The 26,788-nt window shown below is 42.3% G+C and overlaps 1 protein-coding gene across 15 annotated transcripts in view; it reads right to left on the bottom strand.

Moving 5' to 3' along the window:
* Window positions 1-26,788, bottom strand: part of ptprma (protein tyrosine phosphatase receptor type Ma) — a 204,457-nt gene that overhangs the window by 111,466 nt on the left and 66,203 nt on the right. For all 15 annotated transcript variants that reach the window (XM_064331104.1, XM_064331096.1, XM_064331107.1 and 12 more), the window contains exons 3-7: window positions 25,234-25,508; window positions 18,348-18,426; window positions 14,614-14,729; window positions 13,379-13,553; window positions 5,909-6,202 (exon numbers count right to left, since the gene is read on the bottom strand). In XM_064331104.1, the coding sequence (XP_064187174.1) occupies window positions 5,909-6,202; window positions 13,379-13,553; window positions 14,614-14,729; window positions 18,348-18,426; window positions 25,234-25,508 (939 nt within the window). The remainder of the gene's footprint in view (window positions 1-5,908; window positions 6,203-13,378; window positions 13,554-14,613; window positions 14,730-18,347; window positions 18,427-25,233; window positions 25,509-26,788) is intronic.

A 26,788-nucleotide genomic window follows, 5' to 3' on the forward strand; every position in this document is an offset into this window, starting at 1 on the left:
GAGGAAATGTGTGTGAATAACACAGCAGTCAGTAAACTGTGCCATTTCCCCCAGGGCCTGGAACTGCTATGCCAAGACAAATGGGAAAAGGTCCCAGAATTCTTTTCATTTCTGTACTGTGCTCACATACCCACACTCGGTGAGTAAAATAGCTTTGAGTCCCTGAAGCATAATTAGATTACAGTGGGGAAAGGCATCCAAATTTATCATTACAAGTACAAATACTTGTTAGGCATCATAATTTGTACTGTACCTCCAAAACGGATCTAGATTTGTAAAAAATCTTTACAATTCCAAAATGTCAGCACGGTACAGGTATGGTCCCTTTGATGCCTTAGGAACAAAAACAATCCCAAGGGCATTAACATAACCTTGAATTTACTTTCCCAAATGTTTATTTAAAAAAAAAAAAAAGACAAAAGAACAAGTGTGAGTATTCGGCAACGTGGCTTTTATCCGTGTTTGAAAACGCTCTGGCGGAATACCAATCAGACAGGTCCGACGAGGTAAGCATAGCGAGAAAACTTTTGATCAGACTCCGCGATGCAATTCCCAGATAGCACTACTGGGTGTGCAGGCTAAACAAAACACATGCTGATAAATGAAGAATCCGCTCTGTGCAACAGCTAAACGGACCGTAAACTGTACGTGTTTGTGCTCTCGGTTACCTCCCACCACACACCCAGCCTAGTATAAGGGAGTGAAAATAATGGCAGGCTACCATTCAATGCAACTCAATGGCGAGGCTGTTTAACGAAGGTAGAGAGAGCCTGGAGGGGCCAGGCTGCATTACGCAGCTACAGCTTAAATTCAAAGGAAATAGAACAGTACCAGCGACCGAGGGAGAGTGGCTTCAAATGCCTGGAGGATGCCCTGTATGTTCCAACCCCAAACCGCTATGATCTCTTCGCCTTAATGTGTTAAAGAGGGGATGTCAGTATATGGCAGGCCAAACAAGCGCACGCCAGCACAGTCGTAAGTCTGCGGGGAGCGAAAGACGAAAATTCAAGTGAACAAGGATTTGTTTAATTGTCAACACCCCGTATGTGCTTTTATCACTTTTTCGATACGCATTGGTAAAAGCAAGCAGTTTACCTCTTTTCATGCATTCAGCTAAGAGGGAGTAGATAGATCTCCCAGGAATTTAATTGAGCTTCCAGGAAGAAATACAGTAAATGTGCGTATCATGGAAAAAAAGTGCAATCATATTCTCTGACGTCATATAGTCAAGAAAAAAAAACAACAACCAGATATCAAAGCTAGCTTCGATTTATGCATATTAGCCATATCAGACATCCCTACTAGAAAAGTAAACAAAAAGGGTTTTCTCATCAAATAGAACAGTAACAAAACACTGAGTCAAGAGTGCTGAGACATTAGTGACAGAAGTCATGCATTGAATACACTGTAGTACATGGTATTGGCTAATATTGACAGCTAAACAAGTCCTCGTATAACAGCATAGCTATAAATCGACACGTTCATAAACTTGCTACAGACGTATAGTAACTGTCGAGACAATACACGACCACATATTTTTGTAAATTAGCTATCCCACTAGCAAATAAAAAGCAAAGCTTAAGCAACCTTCTTTAAACCTGGATACTGTTTATTTCATCAAGTCCATCTCAAAATTACTTCAGTTCTTGACTATCTGCTGGCACCTGCTACACTTCACTTTTCACAGTGTTCGTGCTGTTTGTAACATTGTGACAAATAGCAATCATTTGTTACGTTGCCTTGGCCACAGACTTTTTATTCTGGGTTATTTGTAGCTTTGAATTACTTGTGGCAAACAAACCCCGTAGTGATGAAAAGAACAGGGTCTGGAAATTTTGGAATAAAGCCCCAAACCCACATTAAACTGATGCAAATCATTCTGGTTTATGTGTACCAGGAGAAGTAATGGATTCCTTTTGTAATGCAATGTTTTTTCCTACTTCGAAATGTCACCAGGGAACAGTTTCAAGACTGCCTTGTACAGTCTTTAGGAATTCAGCGGTCTGGTCAAGGAGCAAAAGTGATTAACAACAAGCACAAAAAGCAAGCACACACAGGAACATGCACACAAACACACACACACACTAATGCACACACACATACACTCACACACACACTGTTCTCACCACTGACCTTGGAAAACACACAATAAGCCATTCACTTTCGAATCAAATAATGGATTAAACAGATTTTTAAAAAGAAACATTCAAGACAATCTTCCCCTGCATGGTACAGAATTCCACTTCATATTTACTTCAGTTTCCCCAAAGAAACACAAAAGCATCGGAAACGTTTCTAATTCAACACGGGGTGAAATGGTAGGCTTTTATCGACTTTGCCGGTGTCGCCTGCACGGGTCATGTGATACCACCGCATGTGATCATTAGTGACAGAGAGTTCTAATTTAGTGGGGTGTACACAAAGGCTGTTGGTTCATAACTGAAAGCACTGATGGCATTAAATGTGAAAGTAACTAAAACGGTTTCCCTCCTCTCTTGACAAGGCCCTGATGGATCTGCTTGGGCACAACCTTAGTTGACAGGGTGCATCAGTGGCAGACAGCAACACAAAGGGGGAGACCTTGGGCAGGGGAGGAAAAATTTGCCCGCTAGATTGATCTGTAGATATGAAATCAAGAGACAAGAAACAAGAGAGATCCACTGTTCTGGAAGAACTCTTATCAGTCAGTGGGTCTATTGAGTTCTTCCGATTTGGCATTTTTTGCTTTTTGTAGTGAGGTTGGTGGTTAGTCTTGGAACCAACAGACTGTGCCCCCCCCGGCCCCGACGTCCCCACATCACCCCCGCCCCCGATCACCACCCCCCCCCCCCCCGCCACCACCACCATTTGGCTGAGCGCAGACTCTCGGATGATGGGAAATTACTCCCGTGGAACAACGGTGCCCTTGGGGTGTCTGAGATGGTGGCAGAGATCCCTCCGAGATTAAACCATTAGTTTTTTCCACATTAAAGTCGACCGCAGGTGTGAACACTAACCAGTGTTAGCACAGCAGCCCAAATAATGGTGTTTGCTAATTTGTGCGCTTTGTCCAAACTAGAGTGAACATTATGTCAAATATAAATCTCCGGATAAGCTAAAAACAGTGGTTCATTAAGCAGCCGGATCTGGCCAGGTCCAAGCTAGACAGGAGCTAACATCACGAACAGATCGTATCTTGGCTAGGACTTTACATTAGAAAAGCCTATATTTGAGCCCATTTCCGCCTGTGCTCAACAATGCCTCTGCTTAGTCAAAAGTGAATGTAGCACAAGGCCTGAAAGGCCTCAAGTCAAGTGCACACTTCAATAATATGTCTTTAGACAGGCAAAGGGTTTATCAGGAGCCCATGTGATTCGAAATACAGCCTGTGCCGTGTGATGAAAGATGGTGTATTTTCAATAAAACTACATTATTGCCGGGTCTCTTTGTGGTTAAATATAGCAGAGCTCTAGAGCTAGAATCTGGAATCTGAACAAATCAGAAAATGAAGATTCGTTACCAGGGAACCGCAGTCACATGTCCATCATCTCACAGAACAGCAGACAACCAACAAACATCTATTCACCTGAAGGAACAGAGAGCACTCTCATAATTACATATAGGCACTTCATTATAAATATTATGTTGTATGGGGGAGGGTGTAATTATAGCTATTGCAATACCTGCAATTAACATTTTCAGATAAGTGTCTCTGTGAAAACTGTTCTTTGAATTCACTGTATTCATTGACTGCTATCCGATAAATTGACTGCTCTTAAAACTCCTGGAGCACTTTCCTTGTTACAATGGGCGAAGAGCTTCTGCTGGCTTTGAAGATACTCCACACACATGCAGTTTGGAGGCAGCATATTTGACATACAGAGCAGTCAAAAAGGGCAGCAGGGGCCGAGGGGTGGAGCAGCAGGTATGTGCGCTGGTATGTTTGCTATCCGAGCGCTCCAAGTTAAAAGCCCGCACTGGGCTCTGAACTCTGCGGTCCCATTTGCCAGGGAGTTAAGGCCTTGACACGCAATCTTGGGCACCAGCACATTTCACCTGCTGCCAGACCCGTTCCCTCGCGTCCAAGTTTACTCCCTAGCAAATGGACTGCAGCATCCTCTATGTAATTTCCTACAATTCTAATGGTTGCCAGCCATATAAAGAAACATACACAAATGTTCTATATGAATACTTGGCAGAATGGTAGCTATCTAAGCAGAAAATAAAATGGGATTTGAGGGAGAGCTACAGCCCCTGGTTTATTGGTTGCGGGGTATCATGTGACACATTAATAGCTGGATAGACAGAGGAGATGCTGACGGACTAATGGCAAAGCAATTAGCTAGTGCTGGAGGAGAGCATGGCTATCCTCTGCGGTGCGGGTCGGGACTAATAACAACAGTCATTTAAAAGCAGAGTCATTGCACCTGTTTAATTACTGTGATAATTGTATGCAGTTTGTTTGTAGCCCAGGGGTCTGGCGGCTTTACTGCGATTCTAACAACACTAATGGCCCTCCGTGCCATTAGGAAGATGCATTCTCACCCCAGGTGGACACGTCCACTACCTCATAAGTCAGATGAAGCTCCCGTTTCGAGTACTGATGGAATTTGAGGTAAACAACATGAAACGGTAATGAATTTGCATAACTAGCACACCAGTATACAACTACCTAACAAGCGTCCTTACAGTTGTTAAAGGGGCTCAGGTTGCACCCACATTAAAAAAACCAAGAAAAATATTCACCCATATGCCTTAGCATGGTTATTCTATAATATATTCAAGGTAAAAAATAAAACAAATCCTGCATAGTATGCCTTTAATGAGATAATAGTAATAATGACATATAGCCAATAAAAGTTATTGGCTTTATGTCATAGAAGTTGTGCAGAGCCAAAGGCAAGTAAAAAGGTTTAGTTTAAAGGAACTTCTTTCCTTTCTACCGTTAAGACAGAGCCACCGCTCCTCAATTACAATGGTGATCTATTGCACTGTACAGTTAGAGCCTCGGCTGATCAATTACAGAAGAGCAGGGGGGTTGGCTCACCCGAGGACACCAAGCTGAGTGCTGAAAACAAGATCAAGAGCGCCTCTCCGAATGCGCCACCGCGCGAGCCGGCCCCATCAATCTCCCGAGCGGCGTGTCAGGAGCCTTCCGCGCGCACGGAAGGGAGCCTTCTCCGAGGCTAAACGGGTAACGACATCAATCAACATCAACGCTACCGCCCCCCTCCCCACCCTACCCTACCCTACCCTACCCGGCATCCTCCCTCCCTCCCTCACCACCCTCCGGCACTGACAAACCGGGGAAACCTTCACCGGCGGGTCAGCGGACGGTGCTCGTCGTGGCCGAAGAGCCGGGATGTCCGTCCGCGGTTTCTGCGTGCGGGGTTTCTCCCACGATCGATCTGCGTAACCCGCCGGCCTGCGGGTTCTGTCTCCCATGACCACCGCTGAGGACGGGCGTGAAACCCAGGGGGCCAGGCGCTACCCGGGTGTGAGTTACCGTTGTTCGCGATTCACTCGCTACGCCTCGTTACTCATCATTCTGTGCGTGGACCAAAACCGTATAATGGAGCAGATGTGGGTGGGATGAAACTGGAAACTTCGCCTTTAAGCAGCCCTTTGAAGAGTAGGTTTTTTGGAATGTCTACAACATTGCCTTCAATTAGCAGTAGTGATTGTGGCATCCATATTAGAATGTTCAATAAAGAACATTCCAATTGCATATTGGAGATCTTACACCATAAAGGGTTAATTCAATCTGTTATAACAAGGGATTTAGCTGCACTCCAATTACCCCTCAGAAAAAAAAATGAGCTGACTCTCTAAATCGGTCTGGGATACCAGGTTGCTTGTCCTCGTGCTCCCTGGCAAGCTGTTCGTGAATACTGGAAAAAAAAGGGGGGGGGGGGCAGCATGTACTCACCAGCACACTTGGTCTTTGCCAGGAGGGGGGGTCCGGGAGCGCCCGTGCCCCCGTCCAGGGGCCTGGTGAGGAGGACACTGATCTCGTACTCTGTGTCGGGGTCAAGGTGGCCGATCTTGTGGGTGGTCTTGTCCACGGGCTGGTTGTCTATGAGGCTCCCGGACAGGGTGCGGTACTCCACCTGCCTCTCGATGATGGGGCCGTCCCCGTTGATGGAGTTTGCGTTGAGTTGGATCCACAAGTAGGTGGCTCCCACCGCTGTGAGCTGCGGGGGTGCGATGGGGACTGGGGGCCCTGAAAAGACACCCAAAATGAATACTCTTTTCCTCCCTGTACATTTGCATGTGTTATTTGTTTTAAAAATGTTACCTTCTTAAAAACGACTGGCTTGGGTCTTATTTATGTTGTGGGAGCGTGTGTGTGCGCACGTGTATCCATAGTGTGAATTCAAAATCCTAGTGCTGACAGACAAAAGCGGCTAAACCCAGGCAGGACATTGATTTTCCCTGTGGACACCGTACCTACTAAACTGTGAGGTAATTAACAAAATAACAGTTTTTATCTTTTGGTTGAAGGTACCCTTCTAAATAAATCTCTGTTCTATTAGCACTTCTGTTAGCACCGGCTCGCACAATGAAATGCAGTAAGGCTTGAAGCGTGCTCAATGAAATTCCCACAGTAGGAATCCCACTGCCTTTATCTGATTGTATTGAAGGACTAATCCTAAGTTTGCACATCAGGAATAAGCTTCATACAACTACGGGCCCTAGGTCTGAGGCGTATGCTGATGTTACTGGGGAGAACTTGGAGGTAACAAGTTAAACCAATTAATTTTTCTGGCCCACTCCGAGTTGAAATTGCCTTGAATGCATTACTCTTCACCCCTACGGTCTTGCTCCATTTCTCCTGTGACCCATTTACAGAATCCTGTTACACTGAGCTCTTTGTCTGAGAACAAAAATGTGTGATTAAAACCCATTAGAGCACATACAAACCTATTCAAAAGTAAAATTGGGGGGGGGGGGGGCATTCAATCTATTATGTAAAAATAATCAAGATATTTTTTTGTTATGTAATTTGATCATTCCCTCTTCTGTTTGTGATACCTAAGCACATACTAACTTACACTAGGAATCTAATTATAATCTAATTGCACTAATTACAACCCATTTGAGCTATTCTTTGCAAATGACTCCCATTGTTCAGGATGCTGTAGCAAAAAATGATTGAATGATTGATCAATTACATTTTCAGTTTGTGAATCTTTTTTGTCTTTTCTAAATATCTGGATGGCACTCTCAGGCATATAATAATTTTGCTCCATGTAATCGTCTGATCTCACCACGTGGACCCTTTGCCTTCTCTTCACCAAATTCATTGACCAGACACAAGAAAAACAAAATGAAAGCACACAACGACTACGGAGGTGATAGTGTAGTGTTTAAGGAGCAAGGTTTACAAGAGATTGAACCCATAACAGGAGATCCTATATAGGCCTACACAAGCTGTATAAAACAACCAACATGTAAGGACAAGCATTTGAAAACAAAGCAAATCTTTAACAAAAATGATGTCCGTATCAGCGTAGGAGTTTAATTTGTATTTAATACATTTTGGGCAGTCGTTTACCGGTTCATTTATTCCTGATTGAAGTCCAAAATTAAGAACAAAATTATCTTTTGGTCCGATAAACATCATATAGATCACAATCTTGGTGCTACTGAAAAAACAAAAGAGAACCTGCAGCAAAACCTGAAAAGGATGGTAGGCAATATCTCCAGACCCCATGAATCATGCAGGTATCATTAATACGTTTGTAATTAGCAACCGATTGAAACCGGTCCTTTGACATCTTATTCACATAATGGCACAAGGCAGGTTAGAACTGAGGTGGAATGGATGCAAGTCTTGTACTCGCAGGCAGCCTTGGAAGGACAGGAGTGCATGGTGTTATAATACAAGATATCGATTTGGACTACAAACTGCTCCGATTTACCAATGCAGTTACAGGATACAGCAGACCTATACGAGTCTATTGTCACAATAATGGGTGAGCGGTGTGAACATCATTCACTGTGATGGATTGATGTGCAACGGAGTGACATTTCGGTCATGGGGGTTACAGATGTAAACGTAGGTCTGTAAAGTTTTGTCAGAGGAGAACGAGACAAATGTTTCCATTTATGCCAACTGTCATGGCTGCTGCTCTCCTGGGGAGAAAGACAAACTCTTTCCTTCAGTGTGTTTTCGGACCCATCAAATCCGTGGCATGGCAGCATATTCTCACATTATTTTATGTACCGGCGACCGTAAGAAGAGCAAACCCCTCCAAATATTGTGAGAATGAACGTTGTGGCATTTCCTTCAACACCGAGTGACATGCAATTGTTTGACTGCGGTCGCTTGCCCAGGGATATTGACAACATTCGTAATAACCTGAACTGTGCGGGTTACACCCTCAAGTGCATAGCCCGACGTCTCCCTGTCACGTTTAAGGAGGAGCGAACCCTGTACAGAATACTAAACATATTTAGCCACACGCTGGGATGACACTACGACAGCGCATTTCAATCTGAAATGGACTGTATTGTCCCTGAGGATATTTCGAAAGAATGCCCACCTAATGAGTTCATATGGGTTCAATTGCTATTTTTAAGGAATTCAGTCTATCCGTTTTGTCTTTTGAAAAGGGCACCTATTAATTCTATTTGCCTTTGAGCAACAGAACTGTATATTATGACAATGTTCAGTAATGTATATTTGGCACAGAAGTTGCTCCTAGCCTATCACAATTGATCAACAATACGTCGCTAATTTCATGCCGTTTGCAGCGTCAAGTTTTGACATTACTGAACATAACATTTAAATTACCTCTTTGTCACTCAGGATGATATACAAAATTCCAAGTGACACTGGATAAGAAATATTCAAATAACACTATAGCATGAGACGATAAGTAAAAAATGCACCTTTGTTGACAAAAAAACGAAAACCACTAACATTAGCGTCAATTAATAAAAACAATGCAAAATTACATCAACAGACTTGATGTAAAATGTGAAATGTTTGGAATGTATTGCACAACAAATTCCTAAATCTGTACAATGCATCATAAAGATATGCCAAAGCATCCAATCAGAAAGGATAGAGGTGAAGCTCGGCCCACCATATCAGTATCTTTCATTCAAAAATCGCCATGCATCTGACAGTGCAGAGTTTGCACGGCGGGTGCATGCATGATTGAATAACATTCTAACCAGGAAAAATATGGAGATCAGGCAGCTAAACATGAACACACGTCCAACCATGTCTGTGTTCCAAAGAAAGAAGAAAAGTAATACATAGACAAGACAGGTAGCTTTGATCATGGTATAGTCATCGAGTGGTGCCGTTATTCCATTTCAATTGACATAAAATGTGTGCGTGGTGCAGAATCGACATGACCTGAATGTTAAAATAGGCTAAGGACATTATAGTGGACATTATAGTTAGTAGTAATATTACATTTTTTCAATACTAATATATTAACAATATCAAATGCCCTTCTGCCATTTTGATGATCCTCCAAATTTAAATAAAACAACATTTAAGTTGCTTTAGTGGCTTATTTATCTCTATGAAATAATCTCTGCATAGAGCAATTTATTCATTTTTAAGTCTGCAGCTTAAACATGGATAAATATCATACAAAGAGAGTTCCAGTATTGGTAATATTCTCTCTGTATTCTCACAGGAATGTGCCTGCAAATTGTACTAGTCCAACATTTTTATACACCGTGTAAGAATAACAAGAGTTACAAAATGGTTTGAAGAAATTATGATGACTGAAAAAATCTGTGTATAAAGGTCAGTCAGTAAATATGTATAAGAACATTCCACTGAAAAGAAAACCAAAAGAGTTTTTGTTGACTAAAACTACTTTTCATTGACTAAACATAGTTTCTGTCGACTAAAACTAACAATATTCAACTGACTAAAATGTGCCTCAAACTAAAATACTATTTAGTCAGAAGACTGGCTAAACCTAAATCAAAACATGTTGTACAAATTAACACTGCATTATTGTGAACCATGTACTGAACTGGTCTGTGCATTGAAACTGGTTTAATTTCTGCAATATGTTCATACCTGGAAGGGGAGAGCTAGTACTATTAGCATCACAGAAAATGTCAAGACAGACATTTACAAATATACTGGCTAGCATTATGACAAGGACATACAGTTCTGGGAACCAGGTTTTGCAGCCAGTATTTTGGTTAAAATCCACCAAGTGTTTCCACAGCTGCTACAGGATACTGCTACAAGATAATTAGCCATGGAAAAATCTGTGATTAATTAAATCAAGAGAGAAATCATAATGTGTTTGGAGCAATCCAACAAAATCCAGTTAACCCAATGCTTATGCTATAAAATAGCATATTGTGTTAGAAAATTCTGACAATGGAAAAATACACATATTAAGCTTTCCTTAAACAAATTATTACAGAATATACTGACCCAATGCACACTATTCACAGATCATATGTTGTTTAACATAAACAGAGGGTTATGGCATGGCAACATCAATTCAGAACAGAAGACCTGGGCAGTTAAATGCTCATGCTTAATACCCAAAAACAATGCATTGAACTTTTTCTTTCCCTTCCTTGATGGATTGGGAATATTTTAAATAACTGATTTAAAATACAATTTTGTCATTTTAGTTATTCAATGAGAAGATAACATTTTCCTGAAAATACCATTTTGTCATTGCTTTATTGTTATTGAATTACAGCAGACAGCTTTAACCTTTTGTATTATTTTGTTTCAAAGGGCATTGTTGATTCAGCATTTCATTTCTTTTAAATAACAATAATTAAACTGACAAAAATCATCAATTCACTTATTCTTTTACTAGTAAACAATGTTTTATTGGCACATTAATTGTGAGTACTTCGAAAATAAATAGAGAATGTAGACCAATGTCACAAGCCACAAGCATCATTCCGCAATTGTCGTTGTTAATTCATAAAAATTGTAAAAGCTATAATTTCTTAACGGCTATGTGACTGCACGCACCTGTGACTAACGGTGTGGTAGAACAGAATGTCCGTGTGCACGACCGTTCGGCTTTTACTGCGGTCAAGGGCAGCCAAGAGGTCAGAGCGCTGGGCCAATGATAGCTCAGAGTGGCATTTGCAGCAAGGGTGTGTGCCAGAGCGGGGTTATGGCTCAGCTGTTGCCGCGGTACTGACCCACCAAGCAGCCGGACGGCAAAGTTCGCACAGCTGACCCCCCCCCCCCACCCCACCCCAGGGCTGCTACAGCACCTGCCGGCCACACCCACCGGCAGCCAAACCTGGGAAGCGTCCAGGCTATATTTAGCGCAGCTGTTAACATACAGTCTTGGCCCTGCGACCAGTGGGCCCCCAAACGCACGCAAGTTTTCCCCCACGAGCCGCTCCTCTCCCTGTAGTCACGCTGGGCTGCGAATTGATCTATTCCGTATTTAAGAGCGGGGACGAGACGCGCCTTTGATTCTTTCATCACATTTTCTCATTAGCGCTGACGAGGCCAGGGCGACGGTACTCCCCAGGAGTTCGGAGCGGCTTCAGGTGACTGAGCGGCACGGGGAGGGACAGGGGAGTAATGACTTGGAGTAATTATCATTTGAAAGAGCTGCTGGTCTTCCGGAGAGCGCGGGAGCCTGTGATGTGGAAGTTTGTTTGCGCTCTGGAGGATTCCACGCGTTCGGGAGGCTGCGTTTGAAATGCGCTGCAAACGCAAACACCAAACGCGACGCTCTAATGAAGATCCTAGTTAATCAAGCGTTTTTGCAGGCTTCAGATACATTTTCAGGAGAGGTCGCACATGTTAATGGGGGAGCTTCTTTGGGAGACAAAAATCAAACCGTGCTGTTTGGCTGGGGCTGTTGACAGTATAGTTTTGAAAACAATATGATGCAGGCTTTGATAGGCCTTTAAAATGTATATGTAAAGCGTCATAATATGGAGTTATAACAAATTTGCAATACGCTCCACATTGTGTTAATCCCACTGCTGTTTCCTGATAGCTCTCTGCAGGACTAAACGGACCCTCAGGTACTTAACCAAAGAGAGCACCCTGTTTGAATGATTTATAAAGGACGCGCTTTCTCCGAAGCGGGGAGGTGACCCTTGTTAACCTGCAGGTTTGCTCCTGGAGGCGGGAGCCGTCCTCTACGGATCACCGTACCCGAAACACCTAGCACCGCAGACGCGGTTCGCGGCTAACAAAATCGGCTCCGCAAAACGACAGAAATCTGCGATTAGTTTTTGTGCGTGCGCGCGGACAGCCACGAAAAAACAAGTTGCTTCGGAGGCATAATCTTTTATTTAATTTAAAAGAAGAAAAGAAAAAAAAAAAAGCCGGCCTGAATTAACCAGGAAAGGGGAATTAGCGCGCCGCTCAAATACAGTCCAATTACCACTTTTCAAAACATAGCGCTCTCTTAAGGGCATTTAAGTTATGATGCATAATCAGGGAGGAGGGAGGGATGCTCAGCCCCTTCGCGCCTTTCCAGTTCCACAGGAAGATTTGATATGACGGACGTGAAGGCGGCGGATAAAACTCATTTCCATTGACAGGCCTGATGTATCTGAGGGCCGCACACGGGGAGCACGGGGGGAGGGGTGGGGGGGTGTTAGGCAGAAGACGTTAATGCCTGCTGGGGGGACAGGCACCAGGCTTTGGCCACAGTGATTGACAGCCCTCTATCTGTCCAGCCAGGATTAAGCCCATCAATCATACAAAGCCTTGAGACAAAAAAAAAAGGCATACAGCAAATGCAGCTCAGAGCTCAGTGGGAAATAGGAATAAGGCAGGCCATTACTTGGCCTGCGCACTGTAAAATGCATCCACTGAGTGTGTGTGTGTGTGTGTGTGCGTGGGCGTGGCCGTATGCGTGTCATACAAATACCATCAATTTACATACAATGATAAAGGGACCCAGTTGAGATACTGACCAGATTTTTAACCCACTGGCTAATGGCAAAATGAAAACAGAGAAAGGGTCCAGGGAAAGAATGGTGCACTATCCAAATTAGCATTGGATTGTAGTTATTCATGTAGCCCAGTGGTAACCAACTCTGCTCCTGGATCTACCATCCAGAAGGTTTTCATTTCAACCCTAATTTGGCACAAGTGATTTTACTAATTAGCAGCTCAGCAAGACCATAGCTGTTGATTGAGGCGTGCATTGTTAGGGTTGGAAGGAAAACCAACAGGATTGTAGATCTCCAGGAACAGGGTTGGTTACCACTGATCTAGCCCATTCGAGGTTCAGCAATGACATCACAGACCCAAAGCCATGATGTCACGTCAGTGTGCTTCCCTCTGGCAGGACCTTCCTTCATAAGAACATAAGTCACAGGCTTGCTGTAAATAGGTGGCATGGAATGGACCCACTACTTCTGAGTGAAATGGCTAATGTTTAATCGGAGCTCTACTTACGTTTGACCGTCAGTTCGGCGTAATTCGACACCCCGATTCCTTTGTCTGAGTGGACAATGCAGCGGTAGCGCCCCGAGTCTCGGTGGGTGGCGTTGTCCACGTCAAAGGTGGCGACAAAACGCCTCGTGTTCACGGGTTTGGTCGTCTTCATGGGGGCTTCCCGGCCGCCAATGCCCTGTTCGGCAATAGCGGAAATGTGTTAAGTGGACAACTGCCAAAAAAAAAATCTTCACGACCTCTTCACAGGTCAGAGTTTCAGAGCATTGTTTATCATTTTAAGAAGCAGCACACTGCCTGGAGCGTCCTCATTTGATGGAAACCCACTGATACAAACAGACAAGTCATAATATTGACACTGCGGAATTTGAAGAAGCAGATAATAAAAAATACAGTACACCCTCAAACCAGACCTTCTTGTGTTCATTTAAATATGAGGAGAGAAAAAATACATATAGTATTCATGATTCTTTGTCTTTGTCTGTTTATCCTGCCTGAGTATGCTACACGTTTCCTCTCCTCATCAGTTTATAACGAGGAGCAACAGTTCCTGTCCGTAGGTAAGAGCTGTTTTCTCATCTCCTGGTGGGTAGGCGGACACGCACACAGGCGCGAAAAACACACTCCAGATTCACCACAGCTGTCATGCTACGCAGCAGGCAGATGGGGAACATTTGTTCATTAGAAATATTTCTTCATTACAGTCATCTGGGGACTTCACTTACTGTTTGTGTTTTATCTTGGAGGCTAATGAGAACTTGTTCGTTAAAATGAAAAACTCCCTCGCCAAACAACCTTTTCTGAAAGTGCATTTCTGCCGATCGTGATCCCTGCAGCTTGTAGAGACGCTGATGCTCACCAGTCATACCGCACTTTGCCCTTCGAGTACGTTGTGGCTTCAAACTACTGTCACCAGTTCATTCATTAAAACAACTCTTTGTAAGGTTAACTGGTTGTGATGGCACTAGGTTAAAAGTTCAGGTAAACATGAGGAATTAAATCACAGCAGACTGGCCGAGAAGGCAGGGATACAGCTGTAGGGCCAGCAGACAGTCCTTACACCAAAAACACAGATGATGTCATCTGCGTGTATGGCATTTAAGCCTGCGTCATCCAATGGCTAGGTGTGAAGTCTCCCTAGCCCCAACATACAGGTGACTCCAAGATTTCTGCAATTGCCGTAGACTGCAATACTCCCACATAGAATAAAATGAGTAACATTTACAGACGGAATTTACCTGTAACCAGAGGTTGTAGTTATTCTGGGGTCGGCCGTTGACAGTGCATTGGAAGGTAGCGGTTTGTCTGGAATTGACTTCCACGTCCTTAATATGCAGAAAATGTGGGGTACTCACTGCAAAATGGATGAAAAATAAGCATTTATTGTAGAAACACTCAACACTGGCTGATACCAAGGAGCAGATATGCTAAATGTCTGGTGGGTATAATACCTGCAAAACCATTGTCTTGTGCATTATAACACTAGAGCAATGGGAGCATCGCACAATACATTAAATGTGTGTAAAAAAAAAAAAAAAGTTAGCCTGGATTTTTGAGAGCTGGGGAAGTGTATGCAATAAATGATTGAGGAATGCCTAAAGCTTTTTATCAAGTCTGCCTAAAGCCATTTATCAAATCATGGGAGACAATATTGCATGCACATTTGAACATGTGGGGCAAGCACGTGTTAATGTAGAAAAACTGCATTCATAGTGACTTGCATCTTCTAATTCTGCAAATACCCCAAGTATTTTAATGTGACACACATTTTGGATTAACTTTATATTCAACATTTTGGCTGGGGATGGGGGGTGGGGGGTGGTCGAAAACAAAAATCCCACCACTTTGCTTTCTTTGTAAATTATAGCCATATCCCCTACATGTGAAGACTAGGAATTTTGCAGGACAGATACTCTCACTGGCCCGCTAAATGTCACCCCATCATCTGTGCCATATATGCCTTCTCCCAAATGGCAGCGAAACCAGCATGATGACAGGGTTCTCAAATTCCCCTCATTCCACTTCCCATGTCGTGCTACAAACAGCAGTTTGCTCTTAGTTACCTCCCCCATTCCTGCATCCCCATCCTAGTGCAACACCATGTTGAACACTCCCCTCTCACTCACTGACAATTCCACTGGGAGAAAAACATAAATGAGGGAAGGTATTTGATGCTATCTGTCAGTCGGTGTTTTGTTTGGTTCATTTATCTGAATCGTTCTGCCTATAACAAAATTGTCATTTATTCGACACTTCTGGCTTGTGAGACTTCGGTATGGCATCACAGACTTGAGTGCTACCAATCATCTTTCAATCCCACAGATCAAATCAAATTTATTTCCCTGCATCAGAGAACCCCTGCTTGATCTCTGGAGCTACAAAAGGCAGACGAACAGATTCAATCTTAAAATGGATCCTCGAACTCCCCCCGCCCAATAGGAGTCTCCAGGCTATGTTTTCAATTAGGAAATTACACTGAGGGCTGAGAAGGCAACAGAGCTACTAGACCTTGTGAAATAAATTTTTTAACTGGGATGTACAACCTGACAACCTCACGCTAAAGTTCAATGTCAATAAAGTCTCAGCTGTACAGTACAGCCAGACATTGAACAAAGTTATGCAATTCAGTTATGCGATTCGTTCAAATAAATCCACAATAATTAGGCTCCTGAAAGTGCCTAAATGGTTACAGTAAAATTAACACAGTTCTGCATATCTGCACAGTTATTCACAATCAGCACCTCACCCAACAACAAAGAATTATGCGAACATAATGAATCTAGGTCAATCCACATTTATAATAGAAGGTGGGATCACCCGTGCAGGATGAAAGTCCATGCTAATCAAATTATGGAAAGTAGTTTCTAATTAGTTTCCACATCTCTTGCAAAAGCAGGCCAGCGTGACCTTGATCGTAACACCAAAAATAAATTCTGAGCTACAGTCAGGAGGAAATTCAACAAATAGCAAAACATATTCCGGATGATTCTTCTTCAGAATCATGCACCCCCGGTAAAAATTCTGTTTTATGACTGTGACGGTTCAAGGCTCTCTCAGTGTCAGTTGAAGCAATCCTCTCACTTCCAAAATACCTTTTAGGAGACAAAGCTGTGAAATACATTCCTTTCAGCATTTTCATCTCAAGAAAATATGGTGAGTGCATGTTCAACACGTTGAATTCAATAGTATCGCATTTTGTCTAAAGATCTGAAACCATTTAGAGGAGAAAATGTAATAACAGAGGCAATCGGGAAAGGGTTCAGATACTTTGTCATGATACTCCACACACTTACCATACAGTTAATACACAATACGCCTATTACTGTGCCAATAGTTACTATATAACTATTGAGTAGCTCCCAGTAACATAGCACTTACAACACTTCATGCAATTACACAAGGCAAACTACCAGCAGTTGTCAACCCCGGCCCTGGAAAGCCACACGGTATGCCGCTGTGTTTGGTAACTTAGCACTTATTTAATCAATTTAAACAGTCAATTACACTGTTAACTCACCTCACCTGGATTCGTAGGTCTAAATTTGATGCCAATTTTGAAGTAAAAAAAAAAAAAATCAGGCTCTCTAGGACCAGGGTTAACCACCCCTAAATTATACTACTTCAATGCTATGTAAACACTATGGAGGTATACATGTAATTTCACTCAGTGATGAGGACTTTTCATCCATTAAGTACTATACGAAATATGATGGCATAGTTACATAAAACAAACATAGTCCATACTGGGGCACTGTTAGGTAAAGTAGAACCAAAAACAATTGTTGATGACCACAAAACCACTGAACTTTCCCTGTGGGGGAGAGGACATGAATCCTACAGAAAAAAGTGCAGAGATGATTTAGGCTGGGGCGGGGCTTCGGCTGGGCATAAACCCGTCGACGATAAAGGAAGTTAGTCTCCTTGTGAATGTGGAAGGGTAGAGGCATCAGTCATCCCCCACCACTCTACATCTCAAAGTACAGTCTGTCTCCTGTCCAAATTAAATGTTTGAAATAAATGAAGCACGGAGCTTGGCAGAGCAAGACTTCGGACTGTGAAAGAGAGAGGGACTCCAGTTTGGGAGCACTTTGGCAACCTAATCCTTATTCACTGGTGGAAGGAAGGCAAAGTGGTTCTCTTACAGTTAACCAAGGCTCTAAATCTGATGGACACCTTGAAGTTAAACTCTACGCCAAGTCAACGTCATGTGACTCATTGCATGCAGCTGCGCATGTGTGACAGATGCAAAAATGAAACCAGAAAAAGAAGACCTGTGGCACACTGGTATCACTTGGGTGTATTACCACACAGATCTAGAGTATATACCAGTATTACCACACTGATCCAGAGCCTTTCACCATAGCATTGTTTGCTGATAAAAATTGCTTGATTGTAATTCATTAAAACAAATTGCACCTCAGGTACATTTCAGTTAACAGCGCCTAAAAATGTTGAAACCTATAGTAAGATATTTTTTTCCTCTAAAGAGCCGAAAACACAACTACATGTAAGTTTTGTACACAAAAATAAAACCCTCACCACCACAGATGTGCAAATGCCCCGAATTCACTGTTGAGAGAGGCTTAGTGTCTGAACACTTCAATATGCAGGTCTGTTTATTCTGTTGAGGAACATTTGCATTGCTCAGCATTGTTTGCTCACACAGAGCTAAGACAGACTTTTTTTAGGCTCTTATATGAATATGGTGGATTAAGGACCAAAGAACATTCAGTCCTGACTTTCAGAAAAGCAGATTTGACCTGGACGCTTTATGCAATTGTGCTGCGAAGAGACTTTATGTCCTCTGCAGCACTGTAGCAATAAATACCCAGCAGCGGAGCACTGTGTCCTGTGGCAAGTCTGCCCTGTGGCAGATATACACAATGCTATTATGAGGTGTCAGGAAAAGGGCAGGGAGGCCTTTGACACAGTGGCTCGTGACACACTTTTACGCGGGCGCAGACGGACTTACTGCACTGATGACCCTGGAGGAGCACGTCCTTGATGGCCAGGAGTCCGCGCTGTCCTGAGGTCACCACTTCAAACACGATCTGGGGGGGGGGGGGGGGGGGGGGGGGTAGGGGCAGAAAAGAAGAAAGACTGATGAGAATGGGGAGCGCAGAAGGGAAGTTTGTGACGACGGCAAGAAATAAGCGAGGGCTTAAACAATGCCATCTGTACCGACGCATTTCCTGTATCAAAGAAAGGCACAAGGGTCACAGTTCCTTTCAACATCCTACACAAGGCAGGGGGGAATTCTGTCTCCAAGATAGGCACACTAAAGAAAAAGGCTGTTTGAGGTAAAGGGGTGCAGAACCCAGGTTCAACTGTAGCTTGATCACACCTCGAGTACTTCAGGTGGGCCCTGGTACATGTTGCTAGTGGGATTCATAATTGTTTTTCTGGTTTTGTTTTTCACAACAGTACTGGAAAGTGATCATTCAGATGTCAAATTAAATTGAAAGTTTGTGGCTGCTGTTAGCTTTCATGTCCAGCTTCTCTAGCTACACTATTTCCTCTATAAACTCTGAACCTAACCTATTAAATCAAAGCAAGTGGTGCTTTGTGAACATTACAAATCTTAAACCTTGCAAAACATACAAAATTTGAAAGGGAGGGTAACACTACTGCAAAAAATTCCCAAGGAAAAACATCTCAATTGGATTTAAATTTAATTTAAGAAATGAAGTTAGCTTTAAAATTCCCATTTATTTAGAGACACAATACAGACAGACCTTGAACAAAAGTACCTTGTTCAGAACTAAACATTGTTCTTTTCATGGTACAGCCTGTCCTGTTTTGTGGAAATTAACTCCCAACAGCTGAAGGAGAGGAGGACGACGTCTTTCTATTACGGAGTGTTTCTGTCACTCGCTTAAAATGACGCACCTGTTCAAATACAAGGGATTCGCTCCTCATTTCCCCAGACAGATTGGGGAGAATCAGTTCTCACACTCTGACCTCCCAGTGCTCTGGAGGAAAATAACAGTCAGGTCCCTTATCTGACAGGAAATAGCTGGTTAAAAGGCTGGGGAGCTCCTTTCCTCCCCAGACAGATTTCGGTGGCCTGGCACAATGAGCTGAGCTCCGCAGCAGGCAGGAAATGGATCAGCGGCCTCTGCCTGCCTCCTGCGATACTCCCTTCCTGTGCAGGACGACCTCACTCAAGGAGCGAACAGGAAGTAAGGACATTGAGCCCAGCACACCTAGGTCGTGAGTCAGAGTCAGCGAGGGAAAAAAAAAAAAAAAAAATCAGAAGGTTGAACCAAAAACACATTTTATGAAGACTCTGCAGTGTAGATAATGGGGATGATAATAGCCAGGTAGAGTCTTATCGGGTACTGTGGTGTACCCTTTTTTTAGAAGCACTGCAGGCTCCAATGTAGCAGATTTTAAATGATTTCAGTCCTCCTAATGAGTAAGTTCTGGGAGCGGACTGCCAAAAAATGCCAGCGGCCATAAACAGGTGCGGTGCTCAGATTTGGCCGATTCCACTGAGTCTCACAACACACTTTGTGAGCGTCATTTCCTGAACACGTGCATCTGCTGCGCAGTTCCAGCGTTCAGTGATGAAAGCAACGGCCAAGTTCGGGGTTTCCTGCAAGGCTAACTCATCCTTGGCCTGCTACGAATCCCAAAGCTAAACTGCATCTGTTTCCTGGGAAGGCCTGGACACACCACTCCCTCTAAACCTCGCAAAAAGAGCAGCGCCATTAGAGTCATTAGAGTGAGATAACGCTGTCATCAGAGCCAACTGCAATGCCTTTATTAGGCTGTTCAAATTAGTTTAGAGTTTTTCCTCTTTTGAAAAATGAACGCATGTGCCCTCGGTGGTAATTACAGCGTTATGAGAGCCCCTTTCACCGGAAATGAGAAGCAATCCGTACACTTTGACATGTCACAACGTGTGTGAGGGGGCTTTAGTCTGGTCTGTTAGTCTACCCAACCCCACCACCCCAACCCCCATAACTCAACTCTCACCACTGCAACATAAGTGTCATAACATAACATAACATAATAATTATTTTAAAAGGAAAGCATTTTCCCTTATACTATGTATGCTAGGTACATCAATTTCACATTAAAAATTCAGTCCATACAGTACCTTCATTTCACTTATATGTCTGAACCAAGTCCGGCTCAACTGAAAAACTGTTATACCATATCATGGACAAAAACACTCCAAAAATCCTTCAAATTATGCTCCCCTTCAGAACGTCACTAATTTAACACATGTTATTATTGGCCATCAGTAATATAAATAAACATACGACTCCACTAAGAACCTAGGAATACCAAAAGCAGAAGCTTTTCTATTGTTGAAACTAGTAGCCAGACCGAACAAAGGGAGGAACATTTCACAGTTCGATTTACAATATATTCATTTGCATACTCATGCACTGCTGAACAGAAATTAAAGTGGACATCTCCGCGCTCACTTCCTTTAAAACCTAGTGATTCACTTGCAAGTGTCACCTCATTTAGAAAGCGCACTTTCCACAACTGCCAGCAATTATTTTTGCCAGTGATTCTAATTGTGATGCTATACATCGCAACAGTTCAGAGATGAACAATGAGATTCATCTGACAGCGTTCGCAGGGCACATTCAAATTGCACCACATGATCAATTAAAAGTTTTTGGAGGTGACCCAATAACAATGTAATTAGAACTGCTGATTTCAGATCCAATGAGAGAGAAGAAAAAGGCTACCCTGTAATTACAAAATAAAAGAAAGTAATCTCTGAGTACCAGGTGGTTTCATTTTGACAAACACTTAGGATACCGTGCAATTAAGGATACCTATAATTAGTTCTACATTGCTGATTAGATATAGTTTTGAAGATTGCAATATCTATTGTTAATCGGAGAGAGTATTAAAAAGTCACAACTGCTGTCTTTGCAAATTATGTGCGGTGGTGCTATGCGGATGGAGCGATCACAGGAAATGGATGCTCCTTCTGTGTGGCTTTTGTAACAACAGATGGTGGTTATTTCTCCAAACACCTTGAGATATATTCATCATTTTCAGCTGCCATCAGAGAGCCCTGCGCTTGTGAGGAGCATGTCTAACTAGTGCAACTCCGAATAGTCCAAGAGGCCTGCTGACAAGAGGCAATTAAAGCAGCTCCCGCTGTAATCTAAAGACTGCGAAGAACACGCACCCCTTATGTTCCTCACACCAAACTTGCTGAACACTGAGCAGTCAAGTAGGGTTGCCAGATGCAAGGTGTTGGACCGGAATATATCTTATTTTCAAATTATTTGCACAAGGCCCGGGTGTGGTCTCTACCAGACAATATAAATGGCCAGTCTGAATAACTGATTGAAATTTAGCCATTAGGTTGTAATGAAAATGAATTTCCTCTGTCTCCACTGTTACACCCAACCCCCCTCCCCCGCCTGGCCAGGTCCGCGATCAGTTCTGACAGCACGGATACTGTCTAGTTTTGACAAGTTCTAAATCTGGCAACCCTATGGTCAAGTTAGACTGCATGTCCCCCTGTCCTCCTTCATATGCAGTACATGACTTCCACAATACATGCTGTCAAACCAGCTCTTCTCCCGGGGTGACAACTGTGATAATCGCACGGTGGTATGTGTCATCACTACCAGGACAAGACACATTGTCGCTCAGATTTTTTTTATTTTCTCGAAAATTTGATCAAAACCGCACCGCTTCCCAACTAAGCCTCCAATTTCTCGCTAGGTTGTTCGGCCCTTTGAGCAGAGTGCACAGTTTTTCTGATTAATTGTCACAATTGGTCATATTTTTTCCCATACATGATGCTTTAGCACACTTAAAACAATTTGCTTTGTAAGTCGCTTGGTACAAATGTGTCTGTTTAATGAATGCAAGGTAATGCCACCATCAGTTTCACCACCTCAGGCTCCATGACTATCCAAACCAATTGAATATGTTTTGAAAGAGACCAAAAAAAATCAAAAAGGCTAAAAAAATATAACGTACAGTGTACAGTCACTTGATCCAGTCATATAATAGGATGGATTACTGGTAAAGAAATCAAGCAAGCCTTGAGACAAAATTGAAAGCACAAACTCAGAACACACTTTATCCTATTTAGCAAATTTAGCTTCTGAAATTCAAGTGCGCGGAACTACGTGTCAGGAGCTTATGAACCTTGACAATTGCTTTTGCAAGCACCCAAGAGCTGCAATTTCAGGTCAGGTCCTTTTCAGCAGAATCATTTTCAGTGTCAGATTTGATGAGCTCAGATGTCACAGTACAAACGACTGATTTTGTCCTTTAACTAGGACATTCATTCAGGCAAAGTAATTCATTCAGCTTGTAATCGTAGCTAATGTCGATTTGCCTACAATGTTTTTCTTTTATGAATATCACCAGTATGCATTAACAATTACTTGTATTGTTATGATGACTATGATGAATGATTCTGAAGATTTAATTCTATTAAGATCATTCATTATGAAATTGCCTTACAGGTGACCAAATAATACTACTAATAATACTACTATTATTATTATTATTATGCTATTGTTGTAGTAGTAAAATTGATTTAAAAAATAATATTAATAGAAATAAAAATCATGGTAGTTATGCTTTCCATAAAGAACAAGCGTAGCTCAAAAACAAAGGCAACTATAGTCACCCTCAATCACAAGGGCTTGAACAGCAGGACGTGCTCTTTATAAAAATAGAATAAAAAAATAAAATGTTCTGTTCATTCAAAACATGCCATACATTCAGAGCACAATGCATTCACAAACCCACAGTCATTTAGATAAAATAGCAGGTTAAAATTAGCAGTACTTTTCGGCACTAAACTTCAGCAGAGTGGTGCCCAGCTGCAAAGTCACCAATTTACTGTTCCCGTAATTACCTTATGTTCCATGCAGCCTCAGTCTCTGACCCTTTTTGTGTTTATTAGACAGATGGATGAGAGCTCTTTGGGAGAAAGGCAAGTTGTGCATAGGCATCCTGTTGCTCTGCAGCAGGTAACACAGCACTGACTCTTTCTTAGCCATTGTTACATCAGACTCCACTCACTCTCACGCAGAGAGAGTCATGATAAAATTATTTGCTGGTTCGGAGGGGGACATTATTACTTCAAGTTAAATGTGACTTTCAGCATCTATCAACAAGCCTGAACAAAGTTATGTCAAAGACCCCTTTCTGAACTGCCTGGTTACACAGTTTTGTGTGAATGAGTACTTAGAATAGATGTTACCAAGCAACAACTGTGCTGTGTTAAGTGGGTATTTTCAATTTTTTTTTTGACATTTTTGTACAGTAAAAATCTGTCCCCTTCCTAATTTCTTCTATTATTGAATATATGCCTGAATGACACTGACTGGTTTCAGATCTTTAGACAAAATGTAATTTTAGACAATGGGAACATGAGTAAACACACACATTTTTATATTTTTTAAAAATGCATTATTTAATTTAAATAATAATTTAATTTAGCTCACTCTTCATTGAGTAACCATTTAATTCAGACAAATTGGTAAATTTTCCAGCATAAACTGTTTTTTTTTTCAAGTACTGCCACAGCATCTCTATTGGGTTCAAGTCAGGACTTTGACTCGGCCACTCCAAAACATTAATTTTCTTTCTCTTCTGCCATTCAGACCCAAACTTGCTTTAGTGTTTGGGTTCAGCTCACCCATAGACAGATGACTGGACATTTTCCTTAAGAAAATGGTTCCTGACTTCATGGTTCCTTCAATAATGACAAGTCGTCCAGGTTCCAAGGCAGCAGAGCATCCCCACACTATCGGAATACCACCACCATGTTTCACTGTTGTTTTGATGTTCTTACTGTGAAACACCGCAGTTGCTTTATGTCAGACATAATGGGACCTGTAAAGTCCAAAAAGTTCCACTACATCTGTAGCTTAGGGATCATCCAGGCGCTTTTTTGTGAGTCAATCATTGATGTTTCTCTTGTTTGGCAGTGGTTACCCCCTTGCTGCTATTCCGTGAATCAATTTTGTTTTCTTTTTTTATTGAGGAGTCATGACTATGAGCTGAGTCTAGAAAGGCCTGCAATACTTTGGATGTTCATCTGGGATCTTTTGTGACTTCCTGAATGAGTTTTTGCTGCACCCTTGGAGATATTTTGGCAGGCTAGCTCCTGGGAAGATTCCCCACTGTACAAAGTGTTCTTCATTTGGAGATAATGGCTCTCACTGCGGTTCAGTGGAGTTCCAGAGCCTTGTATGGCTTGTATTCTAGACTCATATATTTCAACTTACATGCTGAAGTGTGCTTGTTGAAACTTTGTGGTGACTACTTCACTGTGATGGTAAGGCTCAATATGAGCAAGGTTTAGATTCAACAGGGATGGCTGCAATCAAGCCTGGTTGTGTTCAATCAGCTGAATCTAATTATCAATTACATTTGGTTGATTGGTTGACTGAGTAACTAAGGAGCAATTACTTTTTTCACATGGGTGATATGGGTGTTTGATAACTTTTTTTCATTAAATAAATGATATAACAGTTTAAAAGTGTGTTTTGCATTTACTCCTTTTCCCTTTGTCTAATATTTAATTTTGTCTAAATATCTGAAACCATTCAGAGTGACACATATGCAATAAGAAAAAATCAGACTTTTTCATGGCACTGTAAGAGAAATTCAGAGCTGTTAGTATGCATTTTATATTGAGCTGAAGACCAACATTAGGTTGCGTTGTAAGAAAGATAATCATAAATTTTACATATGAAGTTTATTGTTCAGCTCTAATGGTGTGACACTAGGTAATTTGATCAGGTATGTTTGAAATTCATGAGCAGTTTTCATAGGCTCCACTAGCTAATATATCTAGCCTTGCATCTGTTCATGCAAAGTGTAGCCGATGTGGATGATCTTACCTGGTAGAAATTTGGCCAGAAGGTGCTGATGGCGAGCTCCACCTGGCCCCAGGATGGAGAAGTGTGGCCGGAGATATTCCAAACTGGAATTCCCAGGGGGCTGTGGTTCTCTTTCACGTAGACGTTCAGCTGTCCAGGGCTGGACCCTTCCGGGCCCGCCACAAAGTACTGGAACACAACGCAGTGGGTGTCGTTCTCCTTCAGCTGGGGCATAAGCAACTGGGCCTTCTGCCCGGCAAACCTGCCGGACGTGTTCACCATCATGAAGGCCGAACCTGTGGAAAGAGAGCCAGCGCTCAATACCTCCTTATCTGTACTTCTTCATATGAGCTAGAAGGGAAGAAATTTGAAAGGTTTCCCACCCTGTGATTTCTTTTTGCTCACATTACGTTACATGTATAAGGCTATATGCAGGGCTTCTAAAGACCTTCATAAAGCAAACATGACACCACCATGAGCATTTCATTATACCGCAACTTTACAGAGTTATAAGTCAATTAGTCTCAGAGCCAAATCACATTGCGAGTACTGCCACAGTGATACACACAAAGATGTGGCAGCTTACAAATTTGCGATTAATATGAAATACTGGATGTATCCCAAAAAAGAGGACAGATTTATAGTTCTGAACTGCACAGCATTCACACTGAGCTTGCAGTGGCAAGGTGAAAGCCAGGTACGCTTTATGGCTATAAGCCAATGTTTTTTCACAGTAGACTTTGATAAGATTACCAGACACGGTAGTTCTGAAATGGATAGCTGGAATCATGATGCATTCCTTATACTTTAAAACAAATGGAAGAGTGAAGCCCACTCTTGTTGGTCACGTGAGAATAATTGGTTAAAGGAGTTTGAGTTTTAAAGCTCATGGGAGTTAAATGGGTGCTTCTTCACACAATGCACAGAGTGCACTTCAGCTGCTTGGTTAATGTGGCATGTGGGACCACAGGCATAATACCTGAGGTCTGGTGCAGGATCCCCATCTCAAGAACATCAATGAATAACCATATCATAATATTTAAATGACCTCAATCGTCCAGGAAACCCAGCTATTGACTTTGGGTCTCACTGTTGACACAATTCTGCAAGATGCATTCGATTTAGTTGATTTAAGCGTGGTGGCCTCACTGTTCCTTTGCACAGTACAGCTGTTAACATGTGAATGTGCTTGTTTTACTATGCAAATACTCACATACAGGGACACAGCAGATCTGGCAGAAATGGACTTATTCGACTTATGTGAAATCAGTTGCATTTGTAGAATTGAGCAGTAAAAACCAACAGGAGAATCAACCATAATGTTCCCTTGCAATCTCACTCACTGTTATAATTGCCTCCATATTACAGCTGATAGTAAAGCTCTGCCCAATTTTGTCTCTACCCAAAACAGAAAGACAAAAATTGCATGCGACACCTTCCATGAATGTTTAAACAAAAGGGTTGGGAGCACACACAGGTGGATAACTTGGGAATAAATATTAAATCAGGACTCACTCCAGAGCTTTATCACTATGGAAGAAGTCAAAATCTGGACGGCATGATTATCATGTTTAAT

Source organism: Anguilla rostrata, chromosome 4, assembly GCF_018555375.3.
Source record: "Anguilla rostrata isolate EN2019 chromosome 4, ASM1855537v3, whole genome shotgun sequence".
Taxonomy (NCBI): Eukaryota; Metazoa; Chordata; class Actinopteri; order Anguilliformes; family Anguillidae; genus Anguilla; species Anguilla rostrata.